General features: G+C 52.0%; 1 protein-coding gene across 3 annotated transcripts in view; it reads right to left on the bottom strand.

Moving 5' to 3' along the window:
• DNMT1 (DNA methyltransferase 1) overlaps positions 1-15,262 on the bottom strand; it is a 40,805-nt gene that overhangs the window by 6,137 nt on the left and 19,406 nt on the right. For all 3 annotated transcript variants that reach the window (XM_058525748.1, XM_058525749.1, XM_058525750.1), the window contains 19 exons: positions 14,343-14,377; positions 13,720-13,765; positions 13,545-13,625; positions 13,361-13,470; positions 10,508-10,626; positions 10,116-10,208; positions 9,508-9,659; positions 9,155-9,342; positions 8,868-9,051; positions 7,527-7,624; positions 7,171-7,318; positions 5,988-6,103; positions 5,581-5,785; positions 5,370-5,503; positions 3,891-4,064; positions 2,187-2,408; positions 1,359-1,551; positions 320-404; positions 18-146 (listed from right to left, as the gene is read on the bottom strand). In XM_058525748.1, the coding sequence (XP_058381731.1) occupies positions 18-146; positions 320-404; positions 1,359-1,551; positions 2,187-2,408; positions 3,891-4,064; positions 5,370-5,503; positions 5,581-5,785; positions 5,988-6,103; positions 7,171-7,318; positions 7,527-7,624; positions 8,868-9,051; positions 9,155-9,342; positions 9,508-9,659; positions 10,116-10,208; positions 10,508-10,626; positions 13,361-13,470; positions 13,545-13,625; positions 13,720-13,765; positions 14,343-14,377 (2,512 nt within the window). The remainder of the gene's footprint in view (positions 1-17; positions 147-319; positions 405-1,358; positions 1,552-2,186; positions 2,409-3,890; positions 4,065-5,369; positions 5,504-5,580; positions 5,786-5,987; positions 6,104-7,170; positions 7,319-7,526; positions 7,625-8,867; positions 9,052-9,154; positions 9,343-9,507; positions 9,660-10,115; positions 10,209-10,507; positions 10,627-13,360; positions 13,471-13,544; positions 13,626-13,719; positions 13,766-14,342; positions 14,378-15,262) is intronic.

Genomic DNA, 15,262 nt, shown 5'->3' with positions numbered 1-15,262 from the left:
AACCTCCCAGCGCTTACCTGCTTGATGGAACCCTTCCGACAGCCCCCCGCAGCCGGAAAACACGTCCAGGGTCCGCAGTTTGGGCAGTTTCATTTCCACCTCTGCTTCGCTTGGCTCACAGGCTTGAGACTTCGCCTTGCCTTTCCCTGGAGGAGACAGGCCGCCAGTGAGCTCAAATCAGAGTCCTGACCTGCTCTCCTCAAACACGTTATGGATTCAAAGGCGGCCTCGTTTTGAGTTCAGAGCAGAGAGCCCGTGTTCTTTTACACAAAGCGATTCACAACAGGCCTTGGGAGACCCCTAGGGAAAGTCTGCGTACCTTTTCCCTTCCCTTTTCCTTTATTCCCAGGGCTCCGGGCGTGGTTGGGAGGGTCTTCAAAGCTCTTGGTCTTGGCATTATAGGCCTAGAAGGAAAGAACCACAAGGGTCTGGCGGAGAAACGCACTGGTCCCCTAACGAAGAGGAGTTAGGAAGTTATTCTGATAAAGAGCCACTTAGTGTCTCCCTGAATACTGCCCTCAGCAATTAGCCACCAGTAAGAGTACTTTGATTTCATTACACTGAAAACGAAAAAGTTCTATTAATACAAATACTTCATGTGGCCAACACTGAAATTCCTGCTATTATAAGAGCTTGGCCTACTTATTCTAAAAATAGGCAAAAGTGTTACAGCAGGGACTATGGTCTGATGAGGCCTTCCACACTGGAGCCTGAGGAAACACAGGCCGTGTAGCATTTTAAGATGATGTAACACAGAAAGTGAAGAAGGGGGACCGGCCCCGTGGTGTAGTGGTTCAGTGCGCACGCTCCGCTGCTGGTGGCCCAGGTTCGGATCCTGGGCACGCACCGATGCACTGCTTGTCAGGCCACGCTGTGGCAGTGTCCCACATAAAAGTAGAGGAAGATGGGCACGGATGTTAGCCCAGGGCCAGTCTTCCTCAGCAAAAAGAGGAGGATTGGCATGGATGTTAGCTCAGGGCTGATCTTCCTCACACACACACACAAAAAGGCCATGCTCAGACACTTTAAGTGATGAGCTTAATCAGACTCCTGAACCCTCTCTCAGCCAGCTGCCTGGTTGTGTGGCCGTGGATGCAGACGCTTGGCTGAAGGGAGAGGGGCACCTTTCTCTAACTCACACTAAGGCACTGGTCAGGCTAGCAGAGGCCACCCGAGTGTCTTCAAATAAATTTTAGTTGCATTAGGACATTCACAGGTTACATTTTCTACTGCACTTTAAAAGCTGAAAGTGTCCCAGAACACCTTAAACGTCACAGATTTGTACTCCGGACACCACTTTCTAGGGGGCTGCGGGTTTGACCCGAGTGAGTCCCTCCCTCCAGCCAGCGCAGGCCCACCTCGAGGAAGTAGAAGCGGTCCGGGCCGCCGGCGGAGAAGTCCTGGAGGCCCCCGGGCAGGTCCTCCCCGTACTCCACGGTGCAGCGGCCCTGCACGGCCTTGAAGTCCACCACGGCCTCCTCGTCGCTCCAGTAAAGCAGGTTGATGTCGGCGTGGTAGCTGGCCGGGGTGGACTTGTGCGTGTTCTCCGGCCTGTGAGCGGAAGTCTTTAAGAATTCTCCCTTGCCGTGAGCTGACAATGAATTCAGCGGCACCACGTTCCCAGGGGTGCTCAGAGAATCACTGGGTAAGGACCACGGCCCCCGAGTCAAGTCGCTTGATCACCATTCCCCTTAGCCGACACTAAACGCTACAAACCGAGTGGGATTCTTTGCAACAAACTCAGTGAACGGTTTGCTTGCTCTTTGCGCCCCCGACTAGAGCCCAGGAAGACGGCCCTGTGTCAGCAACAGCGGCTGCCGGCCTCCCGTCCAGAAGCAGCCGGGCGGGGGGAAGCACGGGACAGAGAGGGCACAGGGGACGGGCCCGAGGCTCTCTAGGGCCTCAGGCAGAGCCCAGACGTTCCCCCTCTGCCTTCGTCACATCTTGGACTTCCGCTTGAGGATTTCTTTCAGAGAGAAAACTCTGCAGCTTTAAAGTAAAGGCCTAAAAGTAAGGCCACAAAATAAAATTATAGTCGTTGCCGGCATCCATCAGATAACCAGGAACACCTGGAAAGACAGCCACCTCTACCTCTTAAAACACCTGCGCTGTGTTACAACCCCGTTCCAGGCAGAGCCTTCTAGAAGAGTCCGCCGCCTCCTGGAAGAGCAGAGGCCCTCACTGACCTGTAGAACTTGTTGAGTTTGATCTTGATGTCTGTCTCGTTGGGCCTGCCGTTGCTCTTCTTGATGCAGAAGATCTCTTTGATGCGGCCAATTCGGTAGGGCTCAGGGGCGTCCAGGTTGCTGCCCTTGATGTAATCAGAGTATTTCCGGTAGTGTTCCGGATACAGATCTTCGTCCACGGGCTCCTTCCGGGGGCGTTTCACAGGACTGGAGAGCTTGATGCTGCAGAGAGGCACGCGTTCCGCATAACTGAACAGTAAACCTTAAAAGGAAGTTAGTTCAGCACGACTGGCTACGAACGATAACCATTGAAATTCAAACACCTTATAAACTATTGCAGCTAAGCGCCCCTAGAAAAGACGGAGACACAGATTAAATCCCATCCATAGCTGAGAACGAGCATTCTCTGTCTGCGCACCGCTGGCTAGGGTAGTTGCTAATGCTGTTCTGTTCCAATATCCCAGCTCCCCGCTCCTGGCTGCATGGCAGGACCACACTTCTTGGCACACGACTTGTTCCGCTCACTGAGTGTGAGCAGAAGTGACCCACAAGCACTCCTGGGCGGGAGCATTTAGCCGCCAGGAGGGCCTCCAGTGTGCCTGCCCTTGGCTCAGGCTGGCAACTTCTGAGAAGGCAGCGGCTCTGTCAGCCCAGGTCCCTGAGTGACGCAACAGGCCAAGTTCCCTGCAGAACCATGATGGACACAGCGCAGGCAAGAAGGAAACGTCGGCGGTTTTGGGGTTGTTACCACGTTATAACTTATGCTCTCCTGACAAGGCGCTGACTAGAGGCGATGCTGCAGAAGCAGGGGGAGACTTGAGGTCTGGGCAAGCCGAATTTGGCCCGAACACTGTGGTAAAGCCGGTCATTGGATCTGCCTGCCAAGACCGAGGGCTGCATCCTTTGAAGATTGCCCTTCAGGAAGGCAGCTGCCGTGTTCCCCGCCAGGGCCCCTGACAGGTGCCTCTGAGCACCTGTGCTGACGCTTCCACTGTGCCAGGAGCAGCCGGGACAGAGCACCGCACGGTGTCCTCCCCTTCCATGCCAAGGACGACAGGTGCTGGGGGGGCCATGTGCACTGACTGGGCGAGGCTGGAAGGATCCCTGCCCTCCGTGTTTCATAATTCACAGTAACTGAACTGAGGTGGGGACTGGGTTCCAACCGGGACTCTAGGAAAATGGAATTGCGAGTCGGGAAATCGAGAAGTTTGGAAAATGTTGGTTGTAATTCTAACCACGCGCTAGTTCTTAGAATGAACAAAGAATGGATCAAGAGTGGAAAATATCTGTGGCTTTGCTTTTTCCCTGAAGAGCCTCAAGCCTCTGATATGCAAAAAAGTCACTTGATACTTCCTGGTAAATGGGAATTGCAATTCACATTCCTTCAGTCTTTACTCTAAGCCAGACACTGTGTTAAGCACTTTTAACTCACTTAATCCTTAGCACCTGGCAGGCAAGATACTCCTCTCCCCATCTGACAGATGGGAACTGAGAGGAGGTGCTCTCTGCCCTGAAGCCACACGGCTAGGCGGGGGCCCATCACTGACCCTGCCACTCTCTCATAACCAGCAGGGTTATGATCACAGACACTATGCGACAGCTCAGGCAGCAGCTGGAACCGGGGGTGCAGGTGGGGGATGTCACAAAGCCGACCCTGTCCTGGCCCAGCGCTCCTGGGCCTGACCTGGCAGAGGGGACACTCACTTGAACGTGAAGGCCTCAGGGAGGAGGTACACACCGTCGCCCACTCGATACTGGACGCCGTCCTTGGTGGCCGAGCTGTAGAGGACGCGGCCGTCCAGGTCCTCGAGTTGATCCATGACCCTGGGGATTTCCTTTTGCCTCATTTCAGCCAGACGGGCACAGCTGGCGCAGAACCTGAAGGCGTGAAGGACAGAAACAAAAGCCTCAGGCGGCTGGTAGAGACCGTGGCAGAAACCGCGGGCTTAATCCAGAGACTGGTGACCAAGAGAAAATACGTGCAGACGTGGGAAGAAACTGGCCGTCCTGTACGTCATGTTCACACTCTGAGAACACTGATTCGGTACCAAAGCCCAGAGACGACACACACCACAGGAAAATGATAAGCCAACCCGATTTGAGTATTTGATATAAAAACCCTAAGACATTAACCAATCATCTAGAATATGGTTAAGGATACACCACAAGCAAGAATGCAGAGAGTGGTTTAGTCAGGAACTCAAAATTGAAGAGGAGGCTCATATCATTAACTCGATAAAGGCTGAAAAGGTATTTGGTAAAATTCAACACTATTCCTGATTAAGCCTTTCTAAAAGAAAGTTGGAGACTGCCTTAAACATGGAGATCAAGTCAAAAGCCAGCACCAGCCTGATGGGAGAAACACAGGAGCATCTACGTGAGCCCTCCCAGCCTCCGCCCCATCAGCTTTACACTGTCAGCATTTTTACGCTCTGGAGGCACCAGCGCTACTTTAGTCAGGACAAGGGAGGTACTGAGGTCAGAAAGGAAGGCACAGGGGCCGGCCTGGTGGCATAGTAGTTAAGTTTGTGTGCTCCGCTTTGGCAGTCCGGGGTTCACAAGTTCGGATCCCAGGCGAGGACCTACACACCACTTATCAAGCCATGCTGTGGCGGCGCCCCATATAAAGTAGAGGAAGATGGGCACGGATGTTAGCCCAGGCCCAATCTTCCTCAGCAAAGAGGAGGATTGGCAACGGACGTTAGCTCAGGCCTAACCGTCCTCACAAAAAAAAAAAAAAGAACGGAAGGCATGGGGTGCTAAGCATTAGAAAAAAAAGAGCAGGCCTCCCTAAAGGTAGTCACCCACCAGAAAATCAAATAGAACAAAAGATCTCACTTATGAGAGAAAATACCTAAGAAACGAAACACTCACCAAGATCTGTGGGACAAACACTAAGGAAGACGCAAAAAGGCTTAAGAGAGAAAGACACAGCCTGCTCGTGGACATGAGAGCTTCTCATAAAGGTACCTCCCGCCCAGGCTGTCCAGTCACTCACAGCAACTACAACAAAGCCGGGCGGGTATCTGCTTATCGAGGAAAACCACCAGAGGTTGTGGGGGAACAAACCCAACAGATGGGAGCACGTGACGAGCTCAAGCGAGTCACGTAAGTGTGGCATCCTCGAGCACCTCAGACGGGACCCGAGGAGGGGACAACACGGAGCCCCATCCCGGCACTCACTTATACTTGTTGTCCTCCGTGGGCTGAGTTTTTGGAGGGGACTCAAATCTCGCGTAGTCTTGATCGTACCACAGCTGGTAGAAGTAGGTCTTCCCGTCATCCTCTGCCAGCAGGGCCTCGGGATCCATGCCTCCCTTTGGGGACAAGGATGCTGTGTCAGCCATGACCCCAGGCAGTGAGGGAGGGACACCCGATTGCGCCTGGCACTCACCTCCAAGGCCCAGTTCTCCGACGGGCCTTTATAGACGACCTGCACTTTGCTGTGAATGTACGAGAGCTGCATGTCCTCACACTCATCGACCAGGAACAGCTCCAGGGGGTCCGACGTGGCCCCGAGGACCGTGTCTGTGCCAGCGCAGAACCAGTGGGCGTGGAACATCTGCCCGTTGCTGCTGTCCTCCCACAAGGCCGTGACCCTGACGTCGGAAGAGGCGGCACATGCAAGTTGCTAACCTGACTGGCAGACCTGGTCCAAGTCTACTTAGGGAAACTTGTATTTTTTTTTTTTGGTTTTAGTCTAGGGCAAGGAGCTGCTGGTGCTCTTCTTACAAAATAGGCATCTCCTACTTGTTCAAGAGAAAGTGTGTGCTGAAGTCAAGCAAAGGGAAGGATACAAACCTGGCTAAGTACAGTGGTTTTGAAGAATCATCTGGAATAACAGAGACACAGTCCCCCACTTCCAGGGTTTCCGAGTCGATGCATACCTTCTTGTAGTAACTCTTCTTCCCATCAGTCTGAAAACAAGAGAGCTTAATTTCAGGCGAGGGTGGGTGTGAAGGTCCGTGCTAGGCTTGACCCGCGTGTTCCTGTTACTTGATATAAAAGCGTAACTCATAATGATTTTCTAAGAAGTCACAAGCTCTACCAGCCTGGCTACTACAGAGAACACCTGCCTCCCTTGGCTGGAAGCCTGCAGCAGAGGGCACTCACGCCCCTCTATCATCAGCTCTGCCCTTCCATGTCAGCAGCAAATTGGACTCCAGCATTCGATTTGAACAGCACCCGTCCTAACTCCTCACCGTGGTCCTAAGGAACATCCTACCCCCGACTCCCCCATCAGCCTCATGGGCCTCCTTCCTTTTCTCCCACCAGGAAAGCTGGCTCCCACCTCAGGGCCTCTGCCCTAATTCTCCCCCAGATCTTCACGTGGCCGGCTCTTCTCAGAGGTCGCCTCCTCGGGGAAGCCTCCGGGGGCCCAGACCCCTTCCAGCCCCCCACCTGCCCGACAGTATGCGTCTGTCCTCCTGCTCTGGAGATTAGTGCCGCCGGGCAGGGGCTTAGCCACGTCCGGGTTTACAGTAGCACCAGGCAGGGGGAGGCCCCAAGCTTGGTGAATGAACCAACTATATCTACGGCTCATGGACATGAAGGACACAACGCTGAGAGGACATTCCCTCTCCAGCTCTGGTCAAGGAGCCGAGCCTTAGACGGGCAGATGACCGCCGAACCGCTGGGAGGCAACCTGTTAGTGTCCCGAGAACACCCACTCCCAGGCCAGAGGGGCCGTGACGGCTCACTTCACAACACGCTTCCAAGGTGAACGAGCCTGACACCCCTAGAACTGTGCCAAATACCCATTTTGCGATGCTAGGGAAACCGAGTCCTTGGGCACACAAGCCAAAATGCGTTTCCGGTGCCTGGCCACAGGCCTCGGCCTCTCAGCCAGCCCTGCTCCTCACAGGCAAAGGAGCAGATTCCAGGCTCAGGCTGCTTAAGAAAGGGCCTGGCGGCGAGACATCAGGAGACAACATGCTTCTCAGAGGGCGGCACTAAGACGACCAAGAGCTGGTCCCACGATTACCTTGACGGCGTCTCCAACCCACGTGATCCGATTCTTGTTCTGTTTCTTTTTCTTCCCCTGGTGCATTTTTTTGGGTGACGGCATCTCTGGGATATTGTCATCCACTTCTTCATCGTCATCCGCCTCCTTCATGGCCATATTGGGACACCTAGAAAGTCACTTGTTATAAGCGAGGCCCCTTTTACAAGTAAATCCAAACGGGGGCTGTTTTAGTTAGGTGTGAGGGACAGGCCTGGTGACAATGCCCGACAGAGGAACTCTCCTGCCCCACACGTCAACCCCGCCGTCCCACACGAAGCCCGTGTGCCATCAGCTGGCATCCTCCTCTGCCACGAGGACAAGCCAGCCAAACCTACCTCCTCTCTTGGCAAGCCTGTTTGCTCCGTCCGCTCCCACCAAATTTAACCATATCCTTACAGGCTTTACACTTCCCACACTCAGGCTGTTGACAAACCTAAAAAATATTTTTAAAAAAAGTGAATCCAACAGCCATTAGTGACAGTTGGTAACTAGTTTCTTGGTGAATTAAAAATTTTAAAAATTGTACATTTAGCCTCATTAGAAATATGGGAAATGAGAATAGGAACAAGATATCACTCATACCCTCCAGAGTGGCCAAGGTTAAGAAGCTGACATGTGGTGCTGGGACAGCTGTGGGGAATGGAGAACACACACTGCTCAAAGGATAAGCTGGCACCGCCACTTTGGAGAGCAGTGTTCTAGAGCAAAGTTACGTCTATAACCCATACCCCAGCAATTCTACTTCTAAGTAGAGACAGTCCCAAGAAGCCTCGTTCAAAGATGCTGCCACGTGATTTATGACAGAAAACTGCCCGTCATCGAGAGTAAGTTGGGATATTCATATGACGTAGGACTATGGAACAGTCAAAGTGAGTTAACTAGACCTGCCTGGATCAACGCCTAACACAGCTGCAGAAGATACCAGTTATGTATATATTTTTAAAAAATTAAAAAGGTTTGGGTACACATGTGCTAGATGAAAACAAGTAAAGTAAAACCAACACAAAGGTGACAACATGTGAATTCTTGCTCAGGCTGCCACTGAAGACAGAAGGAGACAGTGAAGCCCAAGGACTGTGAACACGGGGCGGCTCTGAAGGCAGCTGTAATTCTGCGTTCAAGTTTTCATCCAAAATAAGCCAATGGATACCAAAATGCAGCTGATCTCTGGGTCACAGATTGGCGGGATTAATCCCTCCAGAGTGAGGCAAATATATATAAAAGATTCACAGCAAGAAAGGTCTGTTAAGGCCTCAAATCCAAGTTGGACAAAGTCCCCGCTTTCCCAGGAAAGTGACACCATGAGACAAGGCAGGCTCCTGGCAGGATGTCCCGTCCGAGAGGGAAGCAGCGCCTCTGTGGGGCAGTCGCTCCCTCTGCCCTCACATGGGGCCTTGAGACACAGTGAGACGCAGGCAGAGCCAACACCACCCAGGAGGCCAGGCTCCTTAGTTAGTGACAATGGCATTCACAGCAAAGCGCCCGAGCACACCTCTTTCGACAGCTGTCCTATCAATCTGTTTGTCCCGTGAGGCACGCAGTTCCCCCAACATCACTAACTCTTTCTCCCAGCTTCCAACTTAGGCGTCACATCTGAGCAGTGCGAGTCTCAAGTCAGAAAGAAAAAGAAGCGGGGTCCTCAGATCACATGGGGAGCCCAGCCCAGGGGAGGTTACCTCGCAGACACCGCAGCGCCGGCGTTTGAAGGCGTTCTCTTTGTCTTCTCTGTCGTCCTTCTCGATTTGCTCTGCGAAGAAAGTGTCGAAGATCTGGTAGACCAGCTTGGTAGTGGTGGCTTTGGTGGGGCCTTTGTCCTTCTCCTTGGCAGAATGCCTAATGGTCTGCCGCCTTTCGGCTCGCCTGGGAGAGAAGTTTCCGTGGTGTTAGCGGGCTGGGGAAGACGGCACGGGACACCGCCTTCTCTGGTCTCGGGTCTTCCGTTTTATTCCCACTGTGGCCTTACCTTTTGCCCAGGGTGACCCCAGCCAACTTGATGAGGTCTCTCATGCAGGGGGTCAGGAAGATGGGCTGCTCGTCACTGTCCCCAGCCTCATCATAACTCTCCACTTGTTCTACCACAAACTGGGCGTGTCGAAGGAGAGAATCCTCCGTGAAGCGGTTCAGGTTGAGCACAGAAGGAGGAACAGTGGTCTTGAAGAAAAGAAAAACATCAGAAGTTTCTCTTAGGCTGAAGCAAAACTGTTCTAACCAAACTAAAGAACGGTTTCTGCTGATTCTAGACATGAGTTTTCTAGCAACATATATGTTGCATGTAAGTAGGTGAACCCCAGATTACAAAGACACTAAACCTCTCACCTCAATCTTATTGATCAGGTCTTCATAGGTTGAGTCAGGGTTTTTCTGCAGGAACTCGACTACGATTTTACTTATGTAGATCTTCTCCTGCATCACGCTGAACATCGGGGCGTACTCGGGGTTGGGATCCATCAGGATGTATTCAGCAAATGCTGCAGTGAACAGAAGACGTTTTAAAAAGCAGTTTGAACCTGATGGCAGCTACAATGGCCAAAGGGAAGCTTACAGAACAGTCTAGAAGTCATCCTATACCCAAAAAGATGCAAAGTACAGTCAGAGTTAGCTCATTCAGAAGTGGCCTGAGCCAGCTGGAGAACAGAGGCCAGCCAAGTGGCTTTCATTTAGCTTGTCTCTGGTTTCTGGAATTCGGTCTGGGTTTAAGCTGCAAGAATATGACCCGCTCATATACCTGGAGGGTCAGTTCCAGGGCTGGTTGTAACTAACACAAGAGGCCACCCCAGTCGAACCCAACAGGGTTCCCACACGGTCATGTGGCATTCACGTGAGCCTGCTTGACTTCCCACCAGAGCCCGACCAGGCCCCAGGGTAGACAGGAGCGAAGGCCCCGCTCAGATCCCAGAACAGTCCACAGCTGGCCCCATACTTACAGGTGCTGAAGCCAATGAGAGCCTTTTCACCTCCATCAAAGCCAGTGATCCACCATTCGTTTATGGGGCCTAGATCTTTGCCGTTAACACCCCCTAAGAGAAGGAAAAGAAACAGTATCCTGCAAGGAAACGGACTAAGAGCTAGGACTCACATCAAAACCCCAGGAGGGCCAAGTGGCGCTCCGAGTGCCAACGGGACCCGACATTTCTCATCAGCTGAGCCGGCAGTCCTCAGCACCACCACAGTGAGTATGCATACAGCTGTTCACAGCAGACTCTCAAGCCCTAACTTTAAGAGGCAGTAAAATTCCAGCTGAATATTCCTTTGTAGGTGAGTTTTGTTTTGTCTTTAAAATATCTGTCCCAAACATAACCTGGAAAGTTCCACTTACCTTCAAGAGACGGGTCATCATCATATATTGGTTTTGCTGAACCAGAAAAGAAGAGTTCCACGTTCTTCTCGATGAGGCCAGTGTCGATGGGGCACAGGTGACCACGTTTACAGTACACACTAGACAGGCAACAGGCGACAGAGAGTGTGAAGATCGAAGCACAGAGTGAAGCCCAGACACGAGGTGATGGGACTATGCAACACCTAGACTCAGCTATCTGTCTGGCTGCCAGAACGCTAGATCAGTACAGTACAGCCTTCTCGCATCCAAGGGGTTTCTACCCGATTCTCCCACCTGTGCACCAGGAGCGTGAGTGTCTGCAGAGCCAGCAGATCAGTGAGACCCACAGGGGGACGATGGGAACTCTCACAAGGGAGCAGCTGGCTGCATGCTCCTCTGACATGTTGCTATTGGAGCAACACTGGCGTCTCACACACATTCTACTCATGGAATTGTGCACCCATCACGTCTATCTAGCTCCAAAATGTTTTTATTGCCCCAAATAAGACTTCATATCCATTAAGCAATCCCTCCCTATTCCCTCCAGACCCTGGCAACCGCCAATCTGCTGTTTTTATGGATTTACCTCTTCACAATGGTTATATATGGTTAGTTTTATGTTATGTGAGTTTCACCTCAGTAAAGCAATTAAATAAAATGAAGCATATTATAACAGCATAAGAAGCGAGGTACATCAGGGACATGGGAAGGAGGGATTCTGCCTCCCTGTGGGGGTTAAATGTCAAGTCTAAGGGCATCTGTGATCCCAGAGACACTCTGACATTCCGGAGGATATTTTTCATTTAGCAGGATGTCAAACTTAAGAAAACATGAATCAGGGGTTCTGCTTACGGACCTGCTCATGCTGGCCTCAGGGATCACCCTTTCATACCAGAGGTGCCGTGCCATCCCTCAGAGTCCCCAAACGGGCCACAAGGGATCTCTCCTGAGAGCACCCCCACCACACTCCCACAGCCTAGGCCCTTGGAACCAGAAATCCTCATCTTAGAATCTGACAAATTTTTTTTTTTGCTGAGAAAGATTTGCCCTGAGCTAACCTCTGTGCCAATCTTCCTCTATTCTGCATGTGAGCCACCGCCACAGCACGGCCGCCAGTGAGTGGTGTAGGTCTGCGCCCGGGATCCAAACCCAGGTTGCTGAAGCAGAGAGTGCCAAACATAACCTCTAGGCTGTGGGGCAGCCAAAGATAAAATTCTTTAAACGTGAAAATGTGACTACCTTGAGTTGAGCTCCCCTACTATGTGCCAGGCATGGTAGACAGACATGGGTCACAGCCCTGCCCTCAGGACTTGAAGTCAAGTATGAAAGATGGACACATATCAGGAGAGGGCAGGATATGCAGAAGAGGAGGATCCCGTGCGCAGCCCAACAGGCTGCCTGTGGGCTCTCTCAGTAGAGGTGACACCAGGGAGAAGTTCTAAGTCCCAGGCGGGCAGGCAGGACCCACCGGTTCACAGGATGGACTTGTTTCCACCTGCCACTTCCAGCCCAAGTACCACAGGTAAACAGTCCCTAAAAAACCAATGGCCTGATGCTAAAAGGCACGTTATTCCTGGGAAAATGACCTTACTGCCACCTTCCCACCCTACAGGAATGAGTCTACAGCAGACCCTGTTCTTCAGGAGGAAGCCAAGAGACCCCAAGCCCCACCATTCCTGACTACAGCAACCTGGCTCCCACGCATGGTTCTGTCCTGAGGACGCCACAGGGAGGCAGGAGCGCGTGACCGTCAGCTATGTCAACACGGCACGTTTCACTCATGCCATCGGGCAGAGGTTTGGGCTGGCATCCCAGTATGCATCAGGATCCTGACTGTGGAGAGTGGGAGACGCCTCCAACCCCTAACCACAGGGAGTGCGGAGAACGGTGAAGAAACATGCTGGGGTCTCCTCTCAGGGCATGAGCCCCCAACCTGCGGCCCAGAAGTGATTCCACCTGAGGCAATGCACCCGCCCACCATTCTCAGTGAGAGGGAGAGCATGTGCCAGGCCTGAAAGGAGAGAGAAACAGTGAAGTCCCTGAGACAAGCACAGCTCCAGTGAGAGGAGCAGAACTGAAGGAGGTGCTGACGAGTGTGAGGAGTCTGCTCACTCAACAGCTCGGCTCAGCTTTGCCAAAGCTCCAGTCCAGACCCCATGGCCCTTCACTCAGAGAAGGCTCCGAAGTCATTGCCATGGCCTGCAAAGCCCTGCAGGATCTAGCCCCCCACCCGCGGACCCTCCTCCCTGTCTACAGCCCCTACACTCGCCCCCTGCTCCCTCTGCCCCAGCCACACCAGCCTCATCGCCTGGTCTTCCACAACCAGCACACACCCTCCTCTGAGCCTCTGTACTTGCTATTCCCTCTACCTGGAATGTCTTTCCCTAGCTACCCCCTCGGCTTGTTCTCTTAGACCACCGAGGTCTGTGCTCAAGTCACTTTCCCTCCACTCTAAACACAACTTCTTTCTCCCACCCACTCTCTCTGCTCACCATGCTCTTTTACATTTGTCAAGGTTGTTCCTCCCTGACCGGCATAACTTTTTTCTGCTTCCAAGAAAGCGGGGACCTGAGGTGCTAAAGCCCTAACACCTAGGGCAGTATCCAGCACACCGCTGGCCCTTATATGAATGAGTGACCTTCAGGATGTGTACTGACTGATGAGTTAACATGTCTAGTTTTAACAATAAAAACAACACTATATTTCCACCGGCTTTGTGGCTTTTATCCATGGAGTGTTAGCAGCTTAAGAAGTGTTACAGGACAGGAGCTAAAGAACTTCACTAGGATGTTAAGAACGGAGGCAGCATCAGGGAAGTGCCCTGCTGCAATAAGGCAGAAGCGTAGCAGTTACCTGAAGCACGTCAGCTTGTGCTGGGGGAGAGCCTCATAACTCTCAAAGCCAGACTCGTTGGCATCGAAGATGGACAGCCTCTCATTCGTCAACAGCTGTATCTCATCCACCTGAGAGACAGTTGGCCGTTAGGCAGAGGCACACAAGAGAGGACACAGAAGGCTGAGAAGAGAGCGGAACTTACCGCGTCAGGGGGATGCTGCTCGTATTTCAGCTCCGCGTCATCCAGGTACTGGCCGCACTGAACGCACCTTGGAGGATGGATCTGTGGGGCATGAACACACGGGCGCTCAGAGAGCCGGCTCCCCGCAATCCCATTAGTGCTGCACCACCGGTTTTATCCCCAGATATACATTTACCTTGGAGGACACTACTGTTTTGGTTCGAGCCATTTTTTTCTCAGTTCTGGGAACAAAGCACAAGATTTTTAAAATCATTTCAGAACATACCAGAATCTGCCATCAGTTATACCTAATCAACCTGACACAGGTGAGCACCAGCTGTTGTGTAAGGGGCAAGGTCTAGGTCATGACTATCTCTTTGCCGCATGGAGGGGACCTGCCTCTCGTGGCAGGATTAGGGCGTCTTGGTCCTGTGCTCAGACCCAATCAGATTCAAAGCTAAGGCTGCTCTAGCAATTCACTGAAAACCCCTTTTCCTTTCTAGAACGATCTTTTTTTTTTTTTTTTTGGTGAGTAAGATCAGCCCTGAGCTAAGATCTGATGCCAATCCTCCTCTTTTTTGCTGAGGAAGATTGGCCCTGGGCTAACATCCATGCCCATCTTCTCCACTTTATATGGGACGCCACCACAGCAGGGCTTGCCAAGCAGTGCATCCGTGCGCGCCTGGGATCCGAATCTGCGAACCCCGGGCAGCCACAGCAGAGCGTGCGCACTTAACCACGGCACCACCAGGCCGGCCCCTAGAACAATCATTTTAATATCATGATCTACTTTGCATAAAGACAAAAATAGGTTCTTACGGTTCTTTGGATGTAGTTTTGCGTCTCTTCTCCTCCTAAACGTAGAAAACAAAAGAGGAGTGAAGGGTAAAAAAGCATCCTACATCTGGATAATGCTGTAGAGTTACAAATTTTATATACGTGGTTTTCACAAAACCTAGTCAGAGGCGGTGGGGGAAGCAACCAAAGGACCAGTGAAATCCAAGCCATTGCTAGTGTCCAAAGTCTTATAATCAAAATTCTTATAACCAAAGACTTCCTTAAAAGACTCATGAGAGACCAATTTTTTTTTTTTGGTGGGCAAGATTGTCTCTGAGCTAACATCTGTTGCCAATCCTCCTCTTTTTGCCTGAGGAAGATTGTCTCTGGGCTAACATTTGTGCCAATCCTCCTCTATTTTGTATGTGGGATGCCACCACAGTGTGGCTTGATGAGCGGTGCGTAGGTCCGCGCCCGGGATCTGAACCCGCGAACCCTGGGCTGCCAAAGCGGAGCGTGCAAACTTAACCACTACGCCCCCGGGCTGGCCCCGAGAGACCAATTTTTTTAAAAACCCTTAGCTTTCCTGTACAAGTGGCACCTCAAAGTAAGTAAAAAACCGATGAGGGGTGCTATGGACTGAACTGTGTCGCCCCCAGTGCATGTGCTGAAGCTCTATAAAATAATCCTGAGTATGCCTGTATTTGGAACTGAGGCTTTGAAGGAGATGATTCAAGTTAAATGAGGTCATACGGGTGGTGCCCTAATCTGAGAGGACCGGTGTCCTTATAAAAAGAGGAGGAGACACCGGGTCTCACTCTCTCTCCCTCTGTGCCCACAGGGAGAGGCCACATGAGGACACAGCACAGACACAGCGCAGGACACTTCCCGGCAGCCGTTGGCAAGTCAGGAAGAGAGCTTCACCAGAAACTAACCCTGCTGCCACTTCCGTTGTGGACTTC

Source organism: Diceros bicornis, chromosome 30, assembly GCF_020826845.1.
Source record: "Diceros bicornis minor isolate mBicDic1 chromosome 30, mDicBic1.mat.cur, whole genome shotgun sequence".
In the NCBI taxonomy this organism is placed as follows: Eukaryota; Metazoa; Chordata; class Mammalia; order Perissodactyla; family Rhinocerotidae; genus Diceros; species Diceros bicornis.
Note: the sequence above shows the minus strand (reverse complement) of the source record. Positions and strands in the feature narration are given on the sequence as shown.